The sequence below is a fragment of the Chanodichthys erythropterus genome, chromosome 21 (genome assembly GCF_024489055.1).
Source record: "Chanodichthys erythropterus isolate Z2021 chromosome 21, ASM2448905v1, whole genome shotgun sequence".
NCBI lineage: Eukaryota > Metazoa > Chordata > Actinopteri > Cypriniformes > Xenocyprididae > Chanodichthys > Chanodichthys erythropterus.
Genome location: NC_090241.1, coordinates 10,482,336 through 10,506,912, shown reverse-complemented (window position 1 = coordinate 10,506,912; position 24,577 = coordinate 10,482,336). Strand labels below are relative to the sequence as shown.

Genomic DNA, 24,577 nt, shown 5'->3' with positions numbered 1-24,577 from the left:
TGATGCATATGTACAGACTATATGAGCTTTATATAATACGTATAGACATATAGGACAGTAGGTACATCATGTTACAATCTAAATTTTCACATCTATGTAACTTTATATGAGATGCATAGATAGCATCTATAATCCCATAGGGTTACATGATGTATACAAACAATATATATAATGAATATCTATAAGGTTCTGTGTGGGATATATAGAGACCTCACAGGACTTAAATGGAGTGTGTTATACATTAATATATGACCCCATGATCCATATTATATATTATATGGCCCCATATCATATGTGGAGTGAATCCCTATATCCCTATCTATAATCCATATTATACCTATACATTTTTCATATTATCCAATGGCCCCATAGGGTCCATGTGCAGTGCGTTGATTAGGGGCCGCGCGCAGGGGAACGCCTTCTTCCATCTTTGTAAACAGTGTGCGCGCATGCGCAGTCGCGCTGCACTCTAATGGAGGACATGTCTGATCAGTAATCGTCTTTTTCTGCACTGTTTTTCTGAGTTTGCGCCCTCAACATCCCTCAGCTGAGCCCACGACACCCGTGAGTAAACTCCTCTCGTCCTCTCCTGACACATATGATCGGGGTTTTATGTGTATGGTGTGATTTCATGTGTGTTTTAGTGCGTGAATGTCGGTGTTTACAATAGTTAGCCACCAGGCTCATCAAAGTTTGGAGCGGATCAATAATTCATGTAATAACACAGTTATACACTTCAAAAAGCCTTTAATTACACTGTGTAAATGGATATGAGCGTGTGTGTGTTGAGCTGAAGCGGCGTGTTTCTGTGACAGGAATAAGTTTGTGTTCATTTGAGCGGCTTTAGCCGTCAGTGTGTATTTGTTGTTGTTTTTTGCTGTGAGTTTGAGAGATTTCGGGGTCAGAAATTTAAATGGTCCTGAGCAGAACCTGATTATGAGATCCTGACCGATTCATAGCGTGATGCTTTCTGATTATACTTTCTGAATGATCATATATTATGCGTTTATCTGGCTAATGTCAGCTAGCATGCTAGTGAAAGTTTACATGTGCTTCAACATTCATAATCATAAGTGTTATTAAACTCTACAGTGGGTAAATGTTTTTATTATATACCGTGAGCTTGAGTTAAGTATTTATGTTTAAATAAAATGCATGTAGTTTTTCAAATAATATTGATTTTAAATAAAACAATTCATTAAGTTTATTTCTGTCAGTAAAGTGCATGTTGTCAACTGTCACAAGTTGTTTTATTCTAGTTTTTCCAGTTTAAATCAGTATGAACATAATTGGTATTATCTAATTAACTGCTGTTTTATTGTTGTTTTTCTAAATAATTGTTTTAAGTTTAGTTTAGTAGTTTCAACAAGTTGGAATATTTACACATTTTCTGTTCTTATTGGTTATAAATATAATTAAATATAAATAGTCATATTTTTAAAAAAAAGTATAAATATAATTAAATAAAAATAAATTTTTATAATTATTTTATAGATTTATATAGATTTGAATTAATATTTATTTTTAAATTACTTAAACTTTGACTTGTATATTATGTTTTTATTTCTCTTTTCCTTATTATGCCGATATTCTGAATTGCTTTAAGTTATTGTGAATATATTACTACCTTGACTACTAGTAGTAGTAGTAATAATAGTGGTGGTGGTGATTTACTTGTGGAGTTGAGTAGCTGGTCAGGTCTTCTGGAGCAAGACACTTGTTAGGAGAAAAATGTAATGTAATGTAAATGGTTATACCATTTTTACCCACTGGTGTTTCTGTGGTGTAGTTGTTGCATGACAAAAAAACTAGCATGTTATGTTATGGATTTTGTTTTTGTTTCTTACAGTCCAAGTGACAGAATGGCTTCGGACTCGGTCTCTCAAAGCTCCCAGAGTCCTGCCATCAGGATCATGACCTTTCATCCCACAAAAGAGGAGTTCAAAGACTTCAACAGATACATTGCACATATGGAGTCGCAGGGGGCTCACAGAGCCGGGATGGCAAAGGTTAGTCGCTCTTTGTTGAATAAAATTTTCATTCAGCTGAAATTGCTGTGAGAGACTCTTTTTGTGTTGTGGATGGAAGTTTGCACTGCTCATTGCTGTGTTTGTCTGTTGCAGGTGGTGCCACCAAAGGGTTGGAAGCCCCGGCGCACATATGATGACATTGATGATCTGGTGATTCCCGCCCCTATTCAACAGGTTGTCACTGGCCAATCCGGTCTCTTCACTCAGTATAACATCCAGAAGAAGCCAATGACAGTCCGCGAGTTCCGCAAAACAGCCAACACAGACAAGTGAGCAGAAAATGCCGATATATTTAGATGCAATTGAATCCTAATGCCCAAAGAATTCTTTAAAGACTTTAACAAATATTCCTGATGTTATCATACAGGATTAATCAGTGCACATTATTTTCTAAAATAATAACATGCTCCACCGATGATGTGACATTTCCTTTTTTGTTTGGGGTCAGTAAGATTTTTTTGATGTTCACCAAGGTTCCATTTATTTGATCAAAATAAAAACTGTAATATTGTGAAATATTATTACAATTTAAAGTAACTGTTTCCTATTTGAATATTTATTTTAAAATGTAATTTATTCCTGTGATCTGAATTTTCAGCATCATTATTCCAGTCTTCAGTGTCACATGATCCTTCAGAATTTATTCTAATATGCTGATCTGCTGCTCAAGAAACATTTCTGATTATTAGTATCAATGCTGAAAACAGTTGTGCTACTTCATATTTTTGTGGAGTTTTTTTCAGGATTCTTTGATGACTAGAAACTTAAAAAAAACAGCATTTATTTGAAAATAGATTTTTTTTTGTAACATTATAAATGTCTTTACTGTCACTTTTGATCATTTTAATACATCCTTGCTGAATAAAAGTTTTAATCTTTCAAAACAAAAAAAGCACTGACCCCAAACTTCTAAATGGTAGTGTAAGTCAAATTGAACAGAGAAACATTTGAAAAGCCTACTTTTCAAATCTTGAGGCATAAAAACATATCCTGCCCAACATTATTGCACACAGTATATTGTTTTTTTTCTTCTGAGATACGTCATATTACAGAAGTAATGCATTGAGATGCATTGAGACTGTCATATCATGTTGACTTCATGTCACTGCTTAATAAAATGATTCTCTTACTCGGCTGCAGGTTCTGTAATCCCAGATATGCTGATTTTGATGAACTGGAGAGAAAATTCTGGAAGAATTTAACATTCAATCCACCATTATATGGAGCAGATGTCAGTGGAACCCTCTACGATCCAGTGAGTAATCTGCCCTTTTTTAAATAAAATATTCTTTACTACTATATTTCAGTTACAACCCCTGTACACAGTGTCATTATAGTGCTATACAATGATTACAAATATATATGTGACCGTATACAGGACGTGACGGAGTGGAATATTGGTCATCTCAACACTATTTTGGACACCGTGGAGAGAGAGAGTGGAATCACAATCAAAGGAGTAAACACTCCATATCTTTATTTCGGGATGTGGAAGAGCACATTCGCTTGGCACACAGAGGACATGGATCTCTACAGCATTAACTACCTTCACTTTGGAGAACCCAAGTCCTGGTACTGACACAACTTGTGTGTAATATGTGTGTTTACAGATAGGAATCATAGGGAATGTAGCTCATAAGAAGCATTTGTTCGTATAAACTACCAACTTTTTAAGATTTTATAAACTAAATTATTGCTTTTATTCAGCAAGGATGTGTTCAGTTGATCCAAAGTGACAGTAAATACATTTTTAACATTACAAAAGACTTCTATTTCAAATAAATGTTGTTCTTTTGAACTTTCTATTCATCAAAAAACCTGAAAATAAATATGAAGCAGCACAACTGTTTTCAACATTGATAATAATCAGAAATGTTTCTTGAGCAGCAAATTAGCGTATTAGAATGATTTCTGAAGGATCATGTGACACTGAAGACTGGAGTAATGATGCTGAAAATTCAGCTTTGATCACAGGAATGAATTACATTTTAAAACATATTGAAATAGAAAACAGTTATTTTAAATTGTAATAGTATTTCACAGTATCACTGTTTTCACAGTATTTTTTGATTAAATAAATTAGGGCTCCTCGATTATGGCAAATCATAATCACGATTATTTTGGTCAATATTGAAATCATGTTTATTTAACACAATTATTGGTGGTTAATATGATTATAGTCTTATTTCATGAGATGATTCATTTTAAATGTCAGTGAAATTTCACAATTACCCATACTTCTGCAAAAACTAATACCAGGTTAATGTAAGTAAAACGACGAAGACAAATAAACAGTCAACAATTAAATAAGAACAAAGAAACTAGTTACAAAAAATACAACAGAACATAAATACAAATGAAATAAACAGTGCTTTAGGTTTTCCAACAGAAATTGAATAAAGTAATCAAATGTAAAATAACTGCTGTATACATTATAGACTAGTTCTTATTTAAAACTAAAGTTATTCATTTAAGAGCAATGAGTGATTTTATCTTTGTCTTTTCTTGTTAGATTAACAATGATCGCAGCAGTCATTAATGTTGGCTGCTGTCACTTCAAGAGCTGTATGGACCCAACATAGGCCTACTGTTACACTCACGCACTTTCACTGTGTTCACTCAAGAAATTACTGACTGTGTTTATGAGGATACCTACCAAAAAGGCATTTCGATATATTTGTGTGTAGAGTATTTGAGCGTTTAGTCACGTATTTGAAGCCTATAGTATATTTTATGCGCTTATTCTCCCCCGTTACGGAGCGCGCACACAGGTGGCCGCCTAGGGAACAGCGTCTCTTTCGTGGTTTAATGTGCTTTTAATAGCACTGTTTAACATCAAGCACGTCCCGCAGTTTAGCAACAGTAGACTGCATTTTACATCACTCTCATATTCGGCAGATTTGGATGAAAGCGCACCGCTGTGAAGGAAGGTGTGCTGGATGAAACGCGGTACAGTAATCGTTTTACCTCGATTATCTTGTTTTCATAATCGAAGGAAGAGAAAATCGAAATTGAAAATATGATTAATTGCCAGCCCTAAAATAAATGCAGTCTTGGTGAGCAGAAGAGACTTCTTTTATAAACATTAATAAAAAGCTTACAGACCCTAATAATGTTCATACTGTCCTAAAGAGATATCAAAAGCATTATTACTTGGTCTTCTGCAGGTACGTTGTGCCTCCAGAGCATGGGAAAAGATTGGAGCGTCTTGCTAAAGGTACAGTGATCTTTTATTAACATATTATTAGTGTTTCCTCTTCTTCAGCAGCTCATTAACTCTATTCTCATTTTCATTCATGCAGGATTTTTTCCTGGAAGCGCCCAAAGTTGTGAAGCCTTCTTGCGACACAAAATGACTTTAATTTCACCGTCAATTCTGAGGAAGTATGGAATACCCTTTGAGAAGGTTAGTTATCTTGTTTTTATCATCTTATCACAGGGTACCCGCGGGGTCTTAAAAGCATTGAAAAAGTCTTAAATTTGATAATCTAAAATTAAGGCCTTAATAGCCTTGAATTTGGTATACAAAGTCTTGGATTTCGTTACAAAGGTCTTATTTTTTATTTTATTTTTTTACTTTTCCTAGGATAAAGTTCATACTGTAACAAAATGAACTGTTACTAGTGTAGGCTAATTAAAAATTCATGCAGCGTAATGTTGAGTGCACCTCGCGCTCCACGTCATAGCAGTAAGCGCGAAAGCTCGCGCACCCGTTACTATGGTTACTAGGCAAGTGAGGTAAATTAGAGATGAGCCGGATACTCGGCTGAAACGAGTATCCGGTACGGATAAAGCACTTCTGCCGAGTACGAGTATTATACGAGTAATACGAGTCAATATCTGTGCTAGGATTGAATGAAAATCATCATTGGGTAGCTGATTGTGTCAGCGTTCTGTGATAGTCTAGTTCACTGGTCTCAAACTGCCGGCTCGCGGGCCATTTACGGCCCGCAACTGATCTCAAAAATAAAACATAATCCGGCCGCTAAATTATTATTATTATTATAATTATTATTCTCTAGTACGCGTCACATACGCGGCCGTGCCGGCATTCTCCTTCTTTCCAATGCGCTTTCGCTCCCGTGGCGTCTGTCGTTGCTATGCAACCATGAGCCGCGCTCTCAACCGCGTCGCTTCTATTATGAGCGCGCTTGCCTAAATTACAGTAAAAGCACTCGACTTTAAGTCACGAGCGTCGTTTTAAATCACCGAAACGCGTCCGATGCTACCATGTCAAGAAACAGAAGAGTGTACAAATGTATTCAAGGGTTGTATTTGTTCTGTACAGTGTTGTTCAGTGCAAGATTTTAATTTTATTTAAGCTAGCATGAAGTAAAGGAAAACAGCCTACTTCCACTAAATGTTAAAAACTAATAACAATGAGAGATTTTTATTTTTTGGCAAAATAAAGTTGATATATATAGCTTCAGTTTTTTGTTTATTTCTGACCCCTCCATGGCATGAGTGTTGCTGGTTTTGTTCCTAAATTACTAATTGTTTTTATTCCATGCACCTTGTTGGATGTGAGAAGTTGCACCAGACTATTGAAATTAATAGTATTATATTAGTAGTATTATATTAGTATATTAGTAGTATTACATCAATTACATTAGTAGTATTACATCATTTACATCATAGTATTAGCCTATGCAATTATATTACACTCTGTAACAATGAGAGAGACACTGCTGTTTACATTTAGTAGGCCTATGGTAAATAAAATATTTATAGTATAGGTATAAAAATATACGCCGAATTAATTATTTTCTAGGGTTCAAAATTTATACAGATTTGACATTTTCCCCTCATACTTCTGTCAGAATGGGTACGAAGTTGGCATTGAATTTCATTTAAAATGGTATTAAAAAGGTCTTAAAAAGCCTTGAATTTCATTTGGAGGATCCTGGGGGTACCCTGTATCATGTCATGCTTGATTTTAATCTCATGATTTGACTTCTTTCTGCTTAATTCATTAGGTCACACAGGAAGCAGGTCAGTTCATTGTGACCTTCCCATATGGATATCACGCTGGGTTTAACCATGGCTTCAACTGTGCAGAATCCACCAACTTTGCCACACAGCGCTGGATAGATTATGGCAAGCTGGCAACATTAGTATGTTATTTTAACCTCAGTTTTGATTTAGTTTTTTTATCTTAAAGGGATAGTTCACCCAAAAATGAAAATTCTGTCATAATTTACTCCCCCTCAAGTTGTTCCAAACCTGTATAAATTACTTTGTTCTGCTGTACACAAAGGAAGATATTTGGAAGAATGTTTGTAACCAAGCAGATCTCGGCCACCATTGAATAGGAAAAAAATACTATGGTAGTCAATGGGGGGGGCGAGATCTTCTTGGTTTGCTGATGTGTGTCTCTTTCTCAGTGTTCCTGCCGGAAGGACATGGTGAAGATATCCATGGATGTGTTTGTTCGCAAGTTCCAACCAGAACGTTATAAACTTTGGAAAGCAGGAAAGGACAATGCGCCCATTGACCACTCAAAGCCCACACCAGAGGTGTCAGAGCTCCCGACAGACGGAAAGACGGAGAGCGAGAAGGGAGAGCTCAGTGATAGCAGCAAAGCAGATACGCGGGAGGAGAGAGGAGAAGCAGAGACTGGAGAAGAGAAGAAAGCTAACACGGACGGTGGAGAGGAAGACAGCGCAGAAATATTGTCTGGGAAGGAGGTGAAAAAAGAAACAGATGGTGGAAAGGAGAAAACAGAAGCACAGACAAAAGAGCTGGACGTAGAGGAGAAAAAGCCTGTTGTTGACGAAGAACCGAGCAGCACATCAGAGCAAATCAACAGGTGTGTAGAACGAAAGTGTGTAGTTTGTGATAGAATTGTTTCAGTGCTCTGAAATTGGCTTGAAAATTGTGGCCGTTTTCACAAACTCCTTCTCAGAAGGTGACCTGCGTTTGGTTTGCTTTAAGTCTGTGGTGCATTGTGATTGTAAAGCACTCATCATTCACATAATTCCAAACATTTTTTCTTTGCTATTACAGTGTACTATACAAATCTAACCAGCGCACAACTTTATGGCCAGAGAGGGAGATTTTCTTCAGATTTGTAAAGAAGAGCAATTTATTATTAAAACAAACGTTGTCAGCTACGCTAGTTTTCTTAAGGATCACCTTGGGTAATTTTTCTTAAAATCTTAAGATTGATGGTTTATTTAAATTTTTAGTGGCTGGGTGAAAATGTATTTGTACAGCAGCACACATGTATAGTGACAGCTGAGGTACAGTGTGACACACAGCAAAGTGACATTATTCACAGTGCATCATGATGTTAAATATCTTGACACAATAAATGACACAATAAATATATTAAGAATGCAAACTTTCATTAAACATTATAATATAAAGCAGGGTTGTTATTGTTAACTAAAAGTAAATTTCAAAAAGTAAAATTGCTTTTCTTAATTTAAATAAAGTTTTTAAAAGATAAAAAATAAACATTAGATGAAAACAAACTTTAAAAAGTTTGGCAAATAACTGCTTTTGCAACTAACAGAAATAAGTTTAAGTACTAAAATTAGTAAAATTGAAATAAAATGTATTAAAAACTAAATAGAAATACTAAAAAAAAAAAAAAATACAAAAACAATGCCTAAATTAATATTTAAATAAACTGAAGATATAAAAATAAAAGCTAATTCAAAATATTAAAGGGGTCATGACATGAGAAATCAAATTTGCCTTGATCTTTTGACATATAGAGGTGTTTGTACCATTAAAGCATCCTGCATTTCGTTTTGATATTGGGTGACCTGTCATGTCACACGGGCAAATACATTGACTAATATTTATACATCATCGCATCGTAGACCCCGGCCACTGGCATTCTGTCACTTAACGGCTGTCATTTGCCTAACGGCTGAGCATTGCTTCACATCAAAAGCAAATAGAACCCATTAAAATCACTGATGCTGTCTACACTGGATACAGTATACAGATGCATGTTCAGTTTATGATAGACTCCACACATTTGAGTCTGTTGACAACAGGACTAATGGAAGAGTGAAAGAATGTTCTCTTTGACGTGTCCAGTTTAAACAGCTAATTTGCGTCTCTGTTCTTCAGAAGGATCCCAGTATCTGAAACAAGTAGATGGTTTATTTTAGGGATGGGCATAATGTTCTCAAGACTATTACTCGTGTGCAATAGTAAATGGGCGTTGATACTGTTTCCTATGCAATGATGATAGCCAATCATAACAGTGGCCATTTACTGACAAGCCTTAAAGGAGATGCCCCTTAAAAACAGTTCATTTAAGTCAGAGGCTCAGAATGAAGGTTGAAATTTTTATATAATATAATATAATATAATATAATATAATATAATATAATTTTGTGTGTGTGTGTGTGTGTGTGTGTTCTTGTTTATATTACATCGTGGGGACCAAATGGCCCCACAATGTAATAAAAACCTGAGATCACCTACGTTGTGGGGTCCAGCCAGCGGTCCCCACGAGGGAAATGGATTAATAAACATACTAAAAGATGTTTTTTTGAAAATGTAAAAATGCAGAATGTTTCCTGTGATGGTTAGGTTTAGGGATAGGGGTAGGGTAGGGGGATAGGAAGTATGGTTTGTACAGTATAAAAACCATTACGCCTATGGAAAGACCCCACTAAGATTGTAGTAGAAGTTTGTGTGTGTGAATTAAATATTAGGCCTGTATATAATACTCAAATAGCACTGATGTGAAGTATATAAACACTGTTGAAGGATATGCTAGAAGATATGGTGCGTTATTAGAAAACTATACAATAATTAGAATTTCAACCTGCTAAAGTTGAATTACAAAGTTTAATTGAAAACTTGTTACATTTCAAAAACTAGTAGTAAATACACTATGAACATGTTTTTTTATTATTTATTTATTTTTTATTTATTTTTTTATCATTATGGTATAACAAGAATTTCTCCCAGTTCTACTGAGGGTGACATCTCTTAGGGCACAGTGGGGATCGTTCATGAATTTAAAAAATATATGTATTGATCTCTGATCTCCCTTCTCTTCACACAGCAGCAGCCCAAAGCAGAACGTGGGGCAGAAGAGGCTCAGACCCAGCACTGGCAATGAAGCAAAAGATGACAATCAAGTGAATGTAGAAGAGGAGGAAGTTGAGAAAAAGAAAGCCAAACTCAGCCAGACTGAGACAGGTGACGAGAAAGAACAATCCATCTCCGCTGATCCAGGTAGAGCCTCATATACAGCATATGATAACGGGCGATGCTATAATAAAAATACTAAAACGACCGATGTGTGTTTCTGTAGGTGATGTTAAAGCTGAAGAGACCATGGAGACAGACACGCCTCCTCCACAGCAGCAAGAGAATCAAGCCCCTCCTTACACGGAGGCAGAGCCCTCGCCATCAAACCCCACCTCCAGCAGTGACATTACAATGCAGCAAAGAGATGACGTCACTCTCTCTGAACCTAACGATGTCACCTCATCCTCACAATCCACAAACTGCATCGGTGATGATGTGGCTCTGAGCAGTGATGCCTCTCAGTCTGGGCATGTCACTCAAAGCTGTGACGTTCAAAGCAAGCCCAACGACATCACTCCAAACAGTGATCCGACAACTGAGCTTACTGATGCTCAGCCAAGTGACGTCACGCCCCATTCCTGTTCCAATGACATCTCTGCCGCTGACATCACTCCCCTCGTATCTGTAACCAGCAGTATCTCCTCTCAGCACAGCATTAACTCCGCCCCCACTTGTGATGTCCCATCAGAACCCAGCAACAGCACAATAAGCACCATCAGCCCTAGTCCATGTGAGCCTGGCATTAACTCCGCCCTCACCTGTGATGTCCAATCAGAACCCAGCAACAGCATTATAAACACCGTCAGCCCTAGTCCATGTGAGCCTGGCATTAACTCCGCCCCCACTTGTGAAGTCCAATCAGAACCCAGCAACAGCACAATAAACACCATCGGCCCTAGTCCATGTGAGCCTGGCATTAACTCCACCCTCACCTGTGATGTCCAATCAGAACCCAGCAACAGCATTATAAATACCGTCAGCCCTAGTCCATGTGAGCCTGGCATTAACTCCGCCCCCACTTGTGATGTCCAATCAGAACCCAGCAACAGCACAATAAACACCATCGGCCCTAGTCCATGTGAGCCTGGCATTAACTCCACCCCAACCTGTGATGTCCAATCAGAACCCAGCAACAGCACTATAAACCCCATCAGCCCATGTGAGTCTGGCATTAACTCCGCCCCCACCTGTGATGTCCAATCAGAACCCAGCAACAGCACTATAAACACCATCAGCCCATGTGAGTCTGGCATTAACTCCGCCCCCACCTGTGATGTCCAATCAGAACCCAGCAACAGCTTTATAAACACCATCAACCCTAGTCCATGTGAGCCTGACATTAACTCCGCCCCTACCTGTGATGTCCAATCAGAACCCAGCAACAGCCCTAAACACGAGCCCTGCATTAACTCAGCCCTCACATATGATGTCATCACAGAATCCAGCAGCAGCACCATCAATCCTAAGCTTGCAGAATCACGGTGTAGCTCTGCGTCAGTGGGCAGTAGTCCGGTGTGTCTGCCCGCAGTCCAGCACATCTTCCAGAGAACGCTGAGCCCTGCAGAGGTACTGCATGTCCACAGCTACGCTAAGGGAGATTACAGCGATCCCGAGCCACGCAGTCGGCATGAGAGATACAGAGACAGCGACTCTGATAGCGATTCTCAAGAGGACATTAAGGTTTGTACAATGCCGTCTGTCTGTTTTTTTAGGCACTTGATTCATTAAAGGGATTGACTCCTGCGTATATTTTTAGACCAACCCTGAAGATAGCGTCACCCTGGTAGTGTTGTCAAAAGTACTGATTTCGATACCAAGTTGATACTGAGAGAAATGTTAAAAATGTGACGCTTTGAGCCTCGTTGAGCGGTTTCGTTAACACCTCCGATTCGCTGTTGTGTTCACACGCTCAACATATAGTATGTCTGTGATTGGCTACAATGATCAACGCACAGGAGTGTTTGAAAGCACACGGTGTTTGAATTTGAAAGCGTTTTGAAAGCAGGTGCATTTGAAAGTAGGTGTCTCTCAGCGGACCGATCCATTGATAGATGGCTGCTTTCATACGCTCATGTGTGTATCTGTAAGCGCTCAGTGAAGAGCGTCATTGATGTCTATTTACAACATGTTTTTGAAGTGTTGATCATTTTAGCCAATTACAGACATATCTGATGAGCGCGTGAACACAGTGGCCAATCAGAGGTGTTTACAAATATGCTCAACAGTTCTCAAAGTGTCACATTTTTGAAGTTTCAGTATTGACTTGTTATCAAAGTCGGTATTTTTGATAACACTACACCCTGGTTCCCTTAACAAGAAAACAAAAGGGTTTTTCCATTGGCTTTTGGATTTTTGCAGGAATTATCAAGTTAACAACAAAATGTTTGATTCTTAAATGTTTCATTCATCATGACAACCTTCACAGATTAACACAACTAGCCTAAATACAATTGGCAGAAGTAAAAAGCTAAAGTTTGGCTATTAACCACAGTCACATGACTTCAGACAAATCTTTCAGTCTTTATTTAAAACTAAAAAGTTTGAGTTAGAAAGTTTGAGTTGGAATAGTTTGCAAGAGCAAGATTATAAACACAACAAAGCTGTAAAAGCAGACTTTGAATAGATGGGTGTCACCGACAACCTCTGTAGTCCCATTTAGCCACCTTTTTAAAGACAAGCAAAAAGATCACGAGTGGGGTATTACTGTATTTTATGTTACAGAATAAAATGTTAAAATATCTTGAGGTTATGTTATCCACAGACCTTATTTCAGGCATTTAACCAAATTTAAATTTGGTTAAATTTACTTTGGGAACCTGAAATTCAAACATGCTAACTTGCTTCTCGGTTTTAGGACTCATTCCTGCATCGTTCTATAATGTAAATCAGTTAGCAGTGAAATCAAACCCACAAAAGTACTACTGAACATAGTTCTTCTTCTTTAATACCTGATTGTGGAGGATGCAGTTTACTAACTCATACTAGCAAACGATGCTGGTACTGTACAGCATCACTCCACTACCACAGTCCCAGCTATTTAAAATGATGAAACTGCACTACTACGTCTGGAAGTAGTAGAGTGCAGCACTTTTCCTCATCCAATGAATAACTGCTGTCATCAATTAAAACATGCACAAACATCTCTCTTAATAAAAGTCAGAGTACCACCTGCTGTCATGATTAGAAGTAGAGTGCCCTTATAAATTTTTTTTTAGTGTGAAGTTAATTTCTCCAGGCAGTATAATAAGCCTAATTTACATGGAAAGTAAAGTTTGTGCTGTAAAGAGTGACAATAATTTAAATGCTTAAATTCATTTCAGTTGCATTTTTATTTTAAATGTTATAGTTTTTTTCACATTTAATTTGACTGGTATTTCTGTCACAAAATCACAAACCCCCTGCTGTTCCATCATGAATCACTAGGGGGTTTGTGAGCTCTGCTGTGTATAATGAGTCTGAGTTCGTGTCATCCTGTAGAAAGAAGATGAACGTCCAGTGGAAGCTCAGCACAGACTTCCCAGACTCCCCAGGCACCATCCTCTGATGAAGGACAGCATCAGTGATGAAGGTCAGTGTGCATGAGTGCATTGAAGTACTAAAATTACTAAAACAAAAATTTTAATAGAAACATTAAAAGTTAAATAGAAACAGCAACTTAAAATGTATAAAAATAACAAAAGCACATAATAAAATTAGTAAATGTTAAGCTAAAATAAAAATGAATACTGAAAATATAAAAAAGCTAATTCAAAATATTAATAAATACTATATTACAGTTATACTATAGTATATTTATAATGCTAAGATGACACTAATTGCTGTAATTGGCCACTTTTTAACCAAGCAATCAATTTTAACCAATGTAAATGTGGAAGCAGCTGTGCATAGATTCCTACACTATTTTCCAATGAAAATTAGTTTCAGTCTGAAATACGTCACAAGTGTTTGAAGTGTGTAATTTCTAAGCACTAGCACCAACAAGCAGAATGACAAATATTTGCACATTGTGCAAACCAAATAGTCCTGCCTTAAACTCATGACACACCACTAGTTGAGTTATGGTTGCTATGTCGGGCTGCTCAAACAGAGCAATGTTGAAATGTTCCACTGTGTCACAGTGATGGATTCTTCAGGAAGTCAATTTTTTACATTGTTAAAGTATTTTAACTATGTAAAAAATTACTAAATGTACCATAATCAAATTGCATAAAAGCATCTGCTGAATGATGCATGTTATGATTGTGTGCTCATGTGCAGAGCTGCAGGATCAGGCTGCATCAGAGGAGGACGGACTGGACGGGGAGGCCTGGGCGCGACCTTTGAACCAGCTGTGGCAGAACAGACCCTATAATCCAGAAAGAGAGAGAGAGTACAACAGAGAGATGGGTCTGTTGCCTCCATACTGCGCTGTGTGCATGCTCTTTCAGGCACATCAGCGGGTACGTCAGCCTGTTTCAGAAATCTGTTTATTTCCTTCTTCTCACTGGAGTGTAACAGATGTCTGAAGCTTCCTCTGCTTTCCTGTACAACATCTTGTTTATGTGTTTGTGTTCAGTCTGAAGGGGGCGAGAGTGAGCCGGCCGTGGTGCTGCCCGGGGGTCAGATAAGGACAAAGCCTCTGATTCCAGAGAGATGTTTCACCACAACCACAGAGGACAGTGCAGATGTCCAGCCGTTCACACCTCACCTGGAGGAGGATGGTACCAGCCTGCTCATCAGCTGCTCCCTATGTGGTGTCCGTGTGCACACCAGTGAGTTCTGGCCTGTCATAATACTGGATAGTTCCCCATTTTATACAGTACCTTTCAAAAGTTTGCAGTCATTACAATTTTTTTAAAGAAATTAATACTTTTATTCAGCAAGGATGCATTAAATTGATCAGAAGTGACAGTAAAGATTTCTATTTCAAATAAAAGTGATAAAAATCAGAAATGTTTCACCAAAATAGAATATTAGAATGAATATATTCAAATAGAAATCTCTTATTTTTAAATTGTAATAATATTTCTCTATATCACAGTTTTTACTGTATTTTACTGCACTTCAGCCTTGAAATCTTGCCGACCCCAAACTTTTGAACTATAGCATAGTTTGTCTGGTTATAACATGGATTTGAATGTAATTTCTTTCAGTTATGATGCCTTAAATTAAGGTTTTTCTAAATAAAAATATAGACTATTAGGGAACCAGCATGCATTTGATGTTTCAGTACTGTTTGAAATTCCAGGATGCACACTGGACAAATAAGTGGTCGCATCATAGATTTGAACATACTGTGTAAGGAAAAGGTGTGTTTGAATTATCAGAAATCTGTTTAATTTGTGCTGTTTGTTCTAGGTTGTTACGGTGTGGCCCCTCTGAGAATTTCCAAAGACTGGAAATGTGCCCGCTGTAAATCCAATGCCTTCGCCGAGGTACACATAAACGCCTTTACATATAGTGGCCCAAAAATGTTTGGATAAAAAAAGGTCAAGGTACGCACATCCAAAGCGTCTTGGCCAGGTGCAAGGTCAAAAAATACATTAAATAATACAAAAACGATCTGCACACTGGACACATAAAGAAATAGTTCACCCAAAAATTCTGTCCTTATTGTTGTTAAAATCCTGTATAAATCCCGTTTTCTTTGACAAAGTGAAAGCAGACAGTAATCTAGGCTGTCAAGCACCAAAAAGAACAAAAATACAAGTAACATACATGAACGCCAGTTTGAAATGCGTATATGAAATATCGAAATATGTATACAACACCTAGTATTCTTTTTGTGAAAATGTTTTACTTGAACACTGTATTTATCTTTAAAATGAATGACACTTGCTTTGATGTTTCTGTAATACAGTGACATTCATACATTAAGTGTAGCATTAAGTGTCCAAATACTTTTTGGGCCACTGTACACCTGCATTAAACCCATAATGATCTTTCATCTCTCCATTCAATGACAAGTAGGATGTGTTGTATGTCAATGATGTTTGAATCTGTGATTCTCAACAGAGTTGCTGTCTATGTTCGTTGAGAGGAGGAGCATTACACAGAGCCAATAATGGCAAGTAAGTAAAAGGAAAGTCCATTAGAGGGCAGGACTGAGGAAACGCATAGCCAATGACCCTTGACGTAGAAGTTACATTAGCTCTTGAATTGCTATAGCTGTGTTTTTGTGGATTTTGTGTGCTTTAGACCAACAAGAACCTTTTGTTTCCATGTAACCTTGCTTATTACACAATTCTGGTTTGAGATTTTTTTGACATTATTAGTCATATTATTTCAACATTCATATTATTTTCATTCATACTATTTTATCCCCCCATTGTCATTAACATTGCTTATATAATGCAAAAAAGTAGTAACATTTTTGCAGTAATCGGTGGGAGTAAAAAAATACAGAGCCATCACTGAAAATAATGGTAATTACTAGGGGTGACCTTGAATAGTCGACAATTTGAATCTTCGATAGGGGGAGCTTGATTCGACTACCAATCTCACAGTCAAATCGTCGCAGAGGTGTTATGAGACGAGATATGGGGGCGCTCAATATCTGATTTTACATAGACATACCGGTTCTTTCCCAATAGGTTAATATACAGCCTATTATGTTAATACTATAAATAAAAATGTGAAAAGAAAGAAGCTTTTAATAAATATATTTTTAATAAATATTTTTAATGTGCGTGAATAAATCCAACCTGCGACCGATTTAAGTTTCACTTCCATGATCCGTGACCGACAGAGGAGCATCTTTACGGCAGGGATTAAATCTTCAACAATGTCTGGGATAAAGTGTACAATTGGATGCACTTTGAAATGGTAAAAGATGATCAAAAAAAACGTATGATGCAAGTTGTGCCAATAGCTCATGTCCTAGAACTCAACAATGACAAACACTGCGGCGCGCTTCTGCCGGCGGCCAACGAGCTGACTATAGCGTGCTATTTGAAAAGACCCAAACGGACACAGGCAGATCACGTGAAGGCAGGGTAGCTACAAATGATTTCAAACTATTTCAGCCGGATGTAATTTAAATTTTTGGATGCTGTTAATGTTTAGCTAAAAAGACTGCCACTACAGTTTAGCGTTTATTGTCTCTGCAGTTAAAAAGACAAGTTTACAATTGTAACTATACTTTCGTTATTTTAATAATTTCTTTAATTTTAATTTTTTTATTGATCACTCTGGGTTACCTAATATAACTATTTGTGACTTGTGTTTTGAATATATGCTGCACTTCAGGCGTTTTGCAGTTTGACTTGATCATATTTTATTTTTTTAAATAGGCTATTTTCATTTATTAGAACGGTATATTCTGTTCTAATTCAATTCTGTAAATTAATGTTTGATTAAAAAAAATATGTATTTTTTTAATTAAATTAATTCATTTTTTTGTTTTTTGGTGCATCAGTGTTGTGCTGTAGATTAGTTAAAGCTTGCTCACACAGACAGTGTAGCCGATGTAATTTGATTTGCCGACATATGAAATGTATATCTATCTGCAGTGTGGCCTTTCTGCATATATATATATATATATATATTTTAAAGTCTATTGATCCAAAATGTTTTTATTCATTTTCTTCTATATCTTTGAGAGTGTTCTGTACATCGTGGCTGTGAATGTTTATCCACATTGCCTTTCAGTTGTTTAAAAAAGATAAAATAATTGTCAGTTTTGTCAAGTGATAGACAGGCAGTTTGGTTGGTTTATTAGAAAGATGTTTCTCTGTGCTGTGTGTGAAAGAAAATAAAAGTTGTCTTAAGCCACGGGTAGACTATAGCCAGGCCTTACTTCATTCAGCGTGCAAACCTTTCAAAGTCTGTGCGCACTCTCCTGCAATTATGATTCGACTATCAGTCGAATATAAGCAATCGGATTCGAATCGGATTCGACTATGTAAATCCGTAGTCGAGGACACCCCTAGTAATTACAAAAGGGGTTTTGTGAGAATCATCATGCCTTTTTCTTCAGCATCTGTTAATGTTGTATAAACCAGACATTTGTCTCCATGCGCAGATGGGTTCACGTCCTGTGTGCGGTGGCAGTGCTAGAAGCTCGCTTTGTGAACATCACTGAACGATCGCCCGTGGATCTCAGTGGCATTCCCTTACAGAGATTCAAACTGGTGAGTTTCTTTGTTGAAAGGGCCACCCTTGAGCAACATTTCACTTCTCTACGTGGCTCTACACCAAACCTCCATTAATCAACAACTTGACGTGTCTTAAATCATGTCCCTCATTGTTAATGCAAGAGAACAACACGTTTTGGTGCAGTTTGTAACTTTAGGATGTTGACTTTTACTGGCAGTTATTTATATCTGCACTTGGGGCCCTTTCTTTCTGACTTGCTTCCTCTAAACTGACTTCCTGTGAGATAATCTTTATTGTATGTGCTTATAGAAATGCTACTACTGCAAACGGCGGATGAAGAAAACGTCAGGCTGTTGTGTGCAGTGTTCTCATGGTCGCTGCCCCACCTCATACCACCCAACCTGCGCACAGGCTGCGGGCGTCATCATGCACCCGGACAACTGGCCCTTCGTCGTCTATGTCACCTGTTGCCGCCACAAAGGGCCTGTACAATCAGAGGTATTGAGCTCTGAGAAACCGAGGTTCTGCAATTTCACACATGAATGCACTGTAATTAGATGGACCAACAGTTTCTTTCTGTTTCTTATTTCTTCTTTTAGACATTTTTAAGCAAGGCGTGTGTTCAAATACTTGTTTGTGCCACTATAGAACAGAATATGTCCACAAACCATAATTAAAAAGTAATACATTTATTTGTGGTAATTTGCATAATGTGCACCCAAACTCCACCCACCATTGCATTGATAATTTGCCCCTGATATAAATAGTATTACTTTTATTGTGAAAAGCATCTACACTTTTATCCACTAAGTGACCATCATTTATGTTGATGATGCCATGATTGGTCATTTAATGGTGCCCTAGATTCAAAAATTTAATTTACGTTGGCATAGTTGAATAACAAGAGTTCAGTACATGAAAATGACATACAGTGAGTCTCAAACTCCATTGTTTCCTCCTTCTTATATAAATCTCATTTGTTTAAACGACCTCCAAAGAACACGCAAATCTCAACATAACACTGACTGTTACGTAACAGTAAGGATCATTAATATGTACGCCCCCAATATTTGCATATGCCAGCCCATGTTCAATGCATTACACAAGGGCAGAACGTCTGGCTGTGCAAAACTGAATCATCAGACTAGGTAAGCAAGCAAGGACAATAGCGAGAAATGGCAGATGGAGCAATAATAACTGACATGATCCATGATATCATGATATTTTAGTGATATTTGTAAATTGTCTTTCTAAATGTTTCATTAGCATGTTGTTAATGTACTATTAAATGTGGTTGTAGTTACCATCGTTTCTTACTGTATTCACGGAGACAAGAGAGCCGTCGCTATTTTCATTTTTAAACACTTGCAGTCTGTATAATTCATAAACACAACTTCATTCTTTATAAATCTCTCCAACAGTGTAGCATTAGCCGTTAGCCAAGGAGCATAGCCTCAAACTCATTCATAAACATCCAAATAAATACTATACTCACAGGAATCGATGTATGCATGATGAACACTTTGTAAAGATCCATTTTGACGGTTATATTAGCTGTGTGAACTTTGTGTTTGCTGTTTAAGGCAGTTGAGAGCTCGCGGGGGAGCGGGAGATTTAAAGGGGTCGCGCGCTTAATCGGTGCATATGTAATAATGGCTCAAAATAGGCAGTTAAAAAAAAATAATAGAAAAAAAAAATCGATGGAGTATTTTGAGCTGAAACTTCACAGACACATTCAGGGGACACCTTAAGGCCCGTACACACCGGGACGAATATCGCACGCGTTTATCGTCAGCGTTTTTCGAGACGTTTTTTGTGTTCAAACTCAAGCGACCTAGGAAGCTAGGGAGCTGTTTGAGACGCAGGGATAGTTTGTAGGGGTCTTCCTCGTCTACTTACTTTCTCTTTGTGGTCTTGTGTGCTTGGCAAGACCGTTTTGTGCTTGAGCGCCACCAAGTCGTGTTTTACTGTAACTTCAGCAGCTCCAGGCACGTGAACAAAAGCGCCAATCTCATTGGTCGGCCAGTTTTTAACGCGGCGCGTCAAACCAAAAAAACGAACCCAAGGCGTTTTTTTAAAAATGAAGCTTTTACGCCTCACGTTTTTCGCGTCGGTGTGCACACTCACATTGGCACCCGTTGTTTAGTCACGAGGCATTAAACGTCAGCGAAAATCGCGCACGATATTCGTCCTGGTGTGTACAGGCCTTTAGACTTATATTACATCTTTTGAAAAGGCACCTCTAGGGCACCTTTAAAACAAATTCCAGAAAAATGTAAATGGAATAAAATGGAATTTTGAGAAAAAATAATACGGAATTTGTGAAGAAATAAAACCGATTTCATAGGGCCCAACCTCTGATGTCTGTTTCTCCTCTGCAGCGTAATAAAGCAGCCATGCGAGAGCTCAGCGTGGGTCAGAAGGTCATCTGCAAGCACAAAAATGGACGCTATTACCAGTGTGAAGTCATACAGCTGACAAAAGAGACATTTTATGAGGTCAACTTTGACGATGGCTCCTTCAGTGATAACCTTTTCCCAGAGGACATTGTGGTAAGGGACAAGGCATGCATTTTTAACTAATATTTTAACTAGATTTATTAATTAATAATTCATGAAAAACATGGAAGTATCAGGGTATATTTTGAATATTTAGTTTTGCAGGCCTGGAAAAGTCACATTAATAATATCTTAGAAGCTATGGAATGAATAAATAAATCTTGAAAGTTTTTAAATGTTTTTGGAAGAAGTCTCTTCTGCTCACCAAGGCTGCATTTATGTGATCAAAAATAAAGTACATTTGTGAAATATTATTACAATTTTCTATGTGAATATATGGTAAAGCTGCATTTTCAGCATCATTATTCCAGTCTTCAGTGTCACATGATCCTTCAGATATCATTCTAATATGCTGATTTGCTGCTCAAGAAACATTTCTGATTATTATCAATGTTGAAAACAGTTGTGCTTTTTAATATTGTGTATGTTTTTCCAATTAATACTGCAATATTTTATATTGTATAAATATTGTATATTAATGGTTTTGTGTAGAACCGAGACTGCGCTCAGCTGGGTCCGCCACCACAGGGTGAAGTGGTTCAGGTCCGATGGACGGATGGTCTTGTCTATGGAGCCAAATTCGTGGCAGCTCATGTCATTCAGATGTACCAGGTAAATGTCTCAGAGAAGAGTTCAAGCAGAGGTTCCTGTGTCTGCGTTTAGCCATTTAGTAAATCACTGCTTGTCTTCAGGTGGAGTTTGAGGACGGATCGCAGCTGACTACTAAGAGAGATGACGTCTACACCCTAGATGAAGAGCTGCCCAAGAGGGTCAAATCTCGTCTGGTGAGCTCAATATTTTAAGGAGTATTGGAAGTAAAAAAAAAAAATAAAAAATAGTGAGGTGATGAAAGTACTTCATAGTCATTGCACTTGTATAATTCAAAATCAGCAATAATTCACAATCTTCTGCATTTAGAGTTCAACAGTCAAGCTTCGGAAGTAAAAACATTCATTTTCTCCACAAGGAAATGTATTTTTTTTAACGATAAACCTTTAAAGAGAGACCAGCTGTGGGCTACGAGGTTGTTAATCGATGGTATATGCTTCCGTTGAAGCCATCAGTCTGTATTTTTCCCACTTATTTTTAAAATGAGTGTTTAACAGCTGAATTTGTGGTGAAAAACTGCATTACCCATGAAGCTGTACAGAAAAATCCACCAAAGAGTTGCGGGGAACAAATGACGTAATCGAAACAATCTCGCTATGCTGTCAAAATACTTTTGTTTGTATGTCATATAGTGTTTATATTTCTCTATCGTTTTTAATTTGATCATGCTGTTCGAAATGCTTCATGGAATTGTAGTTCTTTCCTCTCATTAAAGCCATCAAGTCTTGAAATGCTTGTTTGCTTCAAATCAAATTTTGTAATATGATTCAGCTCGTAGCTGGCTGGTTTGATTCATGGCTTATAACTATTTAATTAAGACTTTTTTTAAAATCACTATGAAAAAAAAAAAAGGAAAAAAAAAAACGCAGCTGAAAAAGTGTGCAGGCACTTATGCACTCTATTGATATTCGTGTGTGTGTGTGTGTGATTCAGTCCAAGGCCTCAGACATGCGTTTTGATGGGATGTTTGGAGAGAAGAAGGTTCAGGAGAGCAAGAGACAGCGAGTGATCAACTCCAGGTACAGAGGGGACTACATCGAACCCGTCATCTACCGAGCCATCATGGAGTAGCCAGGGACGACACGGCCTTCACCTAAAACCACCAGCACTCTTCCAGCGGACTCTAGCACACCCTGCCAATGTCAGTCGCGTTCAGTTTGCAGGTGTCGGACACCTGGATGGGTGTAAAAACTCACCCATCTGTAATGATATCATCTGGAGTCGAGGCAGGGCGTTTCACAGTGTCTTTCTCAGAGAATGCAGCTTTGTCATTGGGTGTGGTGATTCACTTTTTAACCTCAGCGCTGTGAAACTATACCACACACACTCTAGAAATATAAACACTTCAGCATGGACATCCTGTTCATGAAGTCGCTCTAAACCACGTTCAATTGATACACAATATTTGTAATCTCCATTTCATAAAAAAGATCTAATTTTATCAAATTGCATTAATTTATTTGACTTAATTCAGGGTGCTGTTTCTACCCATATTTTACCGAACTGAGGTGCCATTGCATTTTATGAACGCGGATCTCCTTTTTTTAAGATCTACACTGTCATAAATTGTGCAGCTGAGATCCTGAATATTGTACATTATTTGGAACATAATGAATTCAGCGTGTCTTTGAGAGTCATTTTGTACAAGCCTATTTATTACCTGGTGCTTTACGAAAGTAACTTGCAATATACGTGTGAGTTTCAGTGCTGTCGAAGTTCCATGCCGCGTAGATGCAAAGCCCATAGCGAAATGCCAAGGATCTCACTTCCGCAGCTGTTCAGAGCCCTGCCTTGCACTCTGGTTCAATACTCTTTCATTTAGACGTTTCTATTAATGTAGCTTACTGCTGTCAAGATTTTATCAAAAGCCCCACGGTTTTAATAAGCTATTTTTGCACTTCTCAGCTGTACTTTTATGAATTGTCATTTTTGTCCTTGCAGTTAGCCAAGCTCTAGAGACAGAAATGCACTTATGAAAGCTGAGGAGGCCCTTGTTTGAGCCGACAGCATTTGGAGAAAGTAAGATTGTTGCAGTTCTTAAGTTGTTCGATAGATAGGGCTAATCTTCACTATAAAAAAAAAAGAAAATTATAAAAGATTTTTTTCTATCAAGAAGCCTATTTTATTGCTATGTTTTATGATACATGTTTAATGTTCATGTGAGATAGAGTTGTATGTAGTTAATTTAAAAAATCTTGAGCTTTCGCTATGTTTCTTCTGCCTCGTTTTGCTTTCAAACGTGAGCCTCGTTCTCACTGCGCTTCTGAATGCAGACGCTCTAGGACTTCCATACATGTATTTTGTAAAAATCATTAATGTGCATCAGTAAAAGATGTGAGCTGACATGGTTCTTATAATGAAGTGTCCTTTTTTGTTTTACTTGCATTGCAAAATGAACTTTTTAACAGTATTTTTTTTAGATGCAGGCATAGCCTACTGTATGTGGCATAAACCATACCTGCAAATCCGTCGCCTTTTGCTGAAAATTTCTGTTCTGAGATTGAAATAGCAAGGTTTTTTTTTTTTTCAAAACTTGTTTTATTTAACCTTTTAAGTTGTTTAAATCATAGTTTTATGGTTATTTTATGTTGCCATAGATTGGTGTTGTTTCAAAACAATCTTGCTCCCAACATATAGTTCTATTTTAATATCAGAATTTTCCTGAACTATTTCAACTGCTGATTCCAATAAATTTTTAGAATAAAAATTCCCCATTCGACACCTTTTTCACCGGTCTGGAGTTTGCAGGTATGATTCACAGCTAAGTAAACTGTAAATAACATTTATTGTATTTTATTTCACTGTTAATATATGAAGAATATGGCCTGAAGAAGTAAAAAAAAAAAAAAAAAAATGTGATAATGTCAGATTCTGACAAGCATAGTTGAATTTGTTTGAAAACTTTTGAGTTTCAGTTGTTTTTTATTAAAACGGATATTCAGAACAGGTGAAAATATTTTTTGTGTACAATTCTGAAAAACTTTTCATGTATTTATGATGAAATATAAATCCCATTAAAGCAGTGATGTAGTCAACGTGATACGCAGATATACGCCGTATACCCACTAGGAAAGGTTAAGGATTTCCGTATACCCACTTTAAAAAGCACGAGGATACGTAACCATCCAATAAATCACAATAAGATTTGTGGTTTGTTGCTTTTGACATGAAACAAAGTCTCATATTTCAAATTCTGTCCATTTTACTACGTAATAAAAAAAACATAAATACCGTTTTGGC

General features: G+C 37.3%; 1 protein-coding gene across 2 annotated transcripts; it reads left to right on the top strand.

Annotated features, from left to right (window-relative positions):
* Positions 1–446: 446 nt before the first annotated feature.
* kdm4aa (lysine (K)-specific demethylase 4A, genome duplicate a) lies at positions 447–24,282 on the top strand. Of its 2 annotated transcripts, none has more exons than XM_067372712.1 (22): positions 447–564; positions 1,850–2,009; positions 2,124–2,299; positions 3,171–3,285; positions 3,409–3,602; positions 5,198–5,247; positions 5,333–5,436; positions 7,007–7,144; positions 7,415–7,839; positions 10,069–10,238; positions 10,318–11,774; positions 13,572–13,662; positions 14,352–14,533; positions 14,650–14,845; positions 15,432–15,508; positions 16,089–16,144; positions 18,097–18,205; positions 18,480–18,668; positions 20,552–20,722; positions 21,221–21,340; positions 21,421–21,513; positions 22,271–24,282. In XM_067372712.1, the coding sequence occupies exons 2-22, from the start codon at positions 1,863–1,865 to the stop codon at positions 22,406–22,408; spliced, it is 4,398 nt and encodes a 1,465-aa protein (XP_067228813.1). In that variant the 5' UTR covers positions 447–564; positions 1,850–1,862; the 3' UTR covers positions 22,409–24,282. The 2 variants fall into 2 exon arrangements, with proteins under 2 accessions (XP_067228813.1, XP_067228812.1); XM_067372711.1 differs by having other exon boundaries at positions 10,066–10,238.
* Positions 24,283–24,577: the final 295 nt, after the last annotated feature.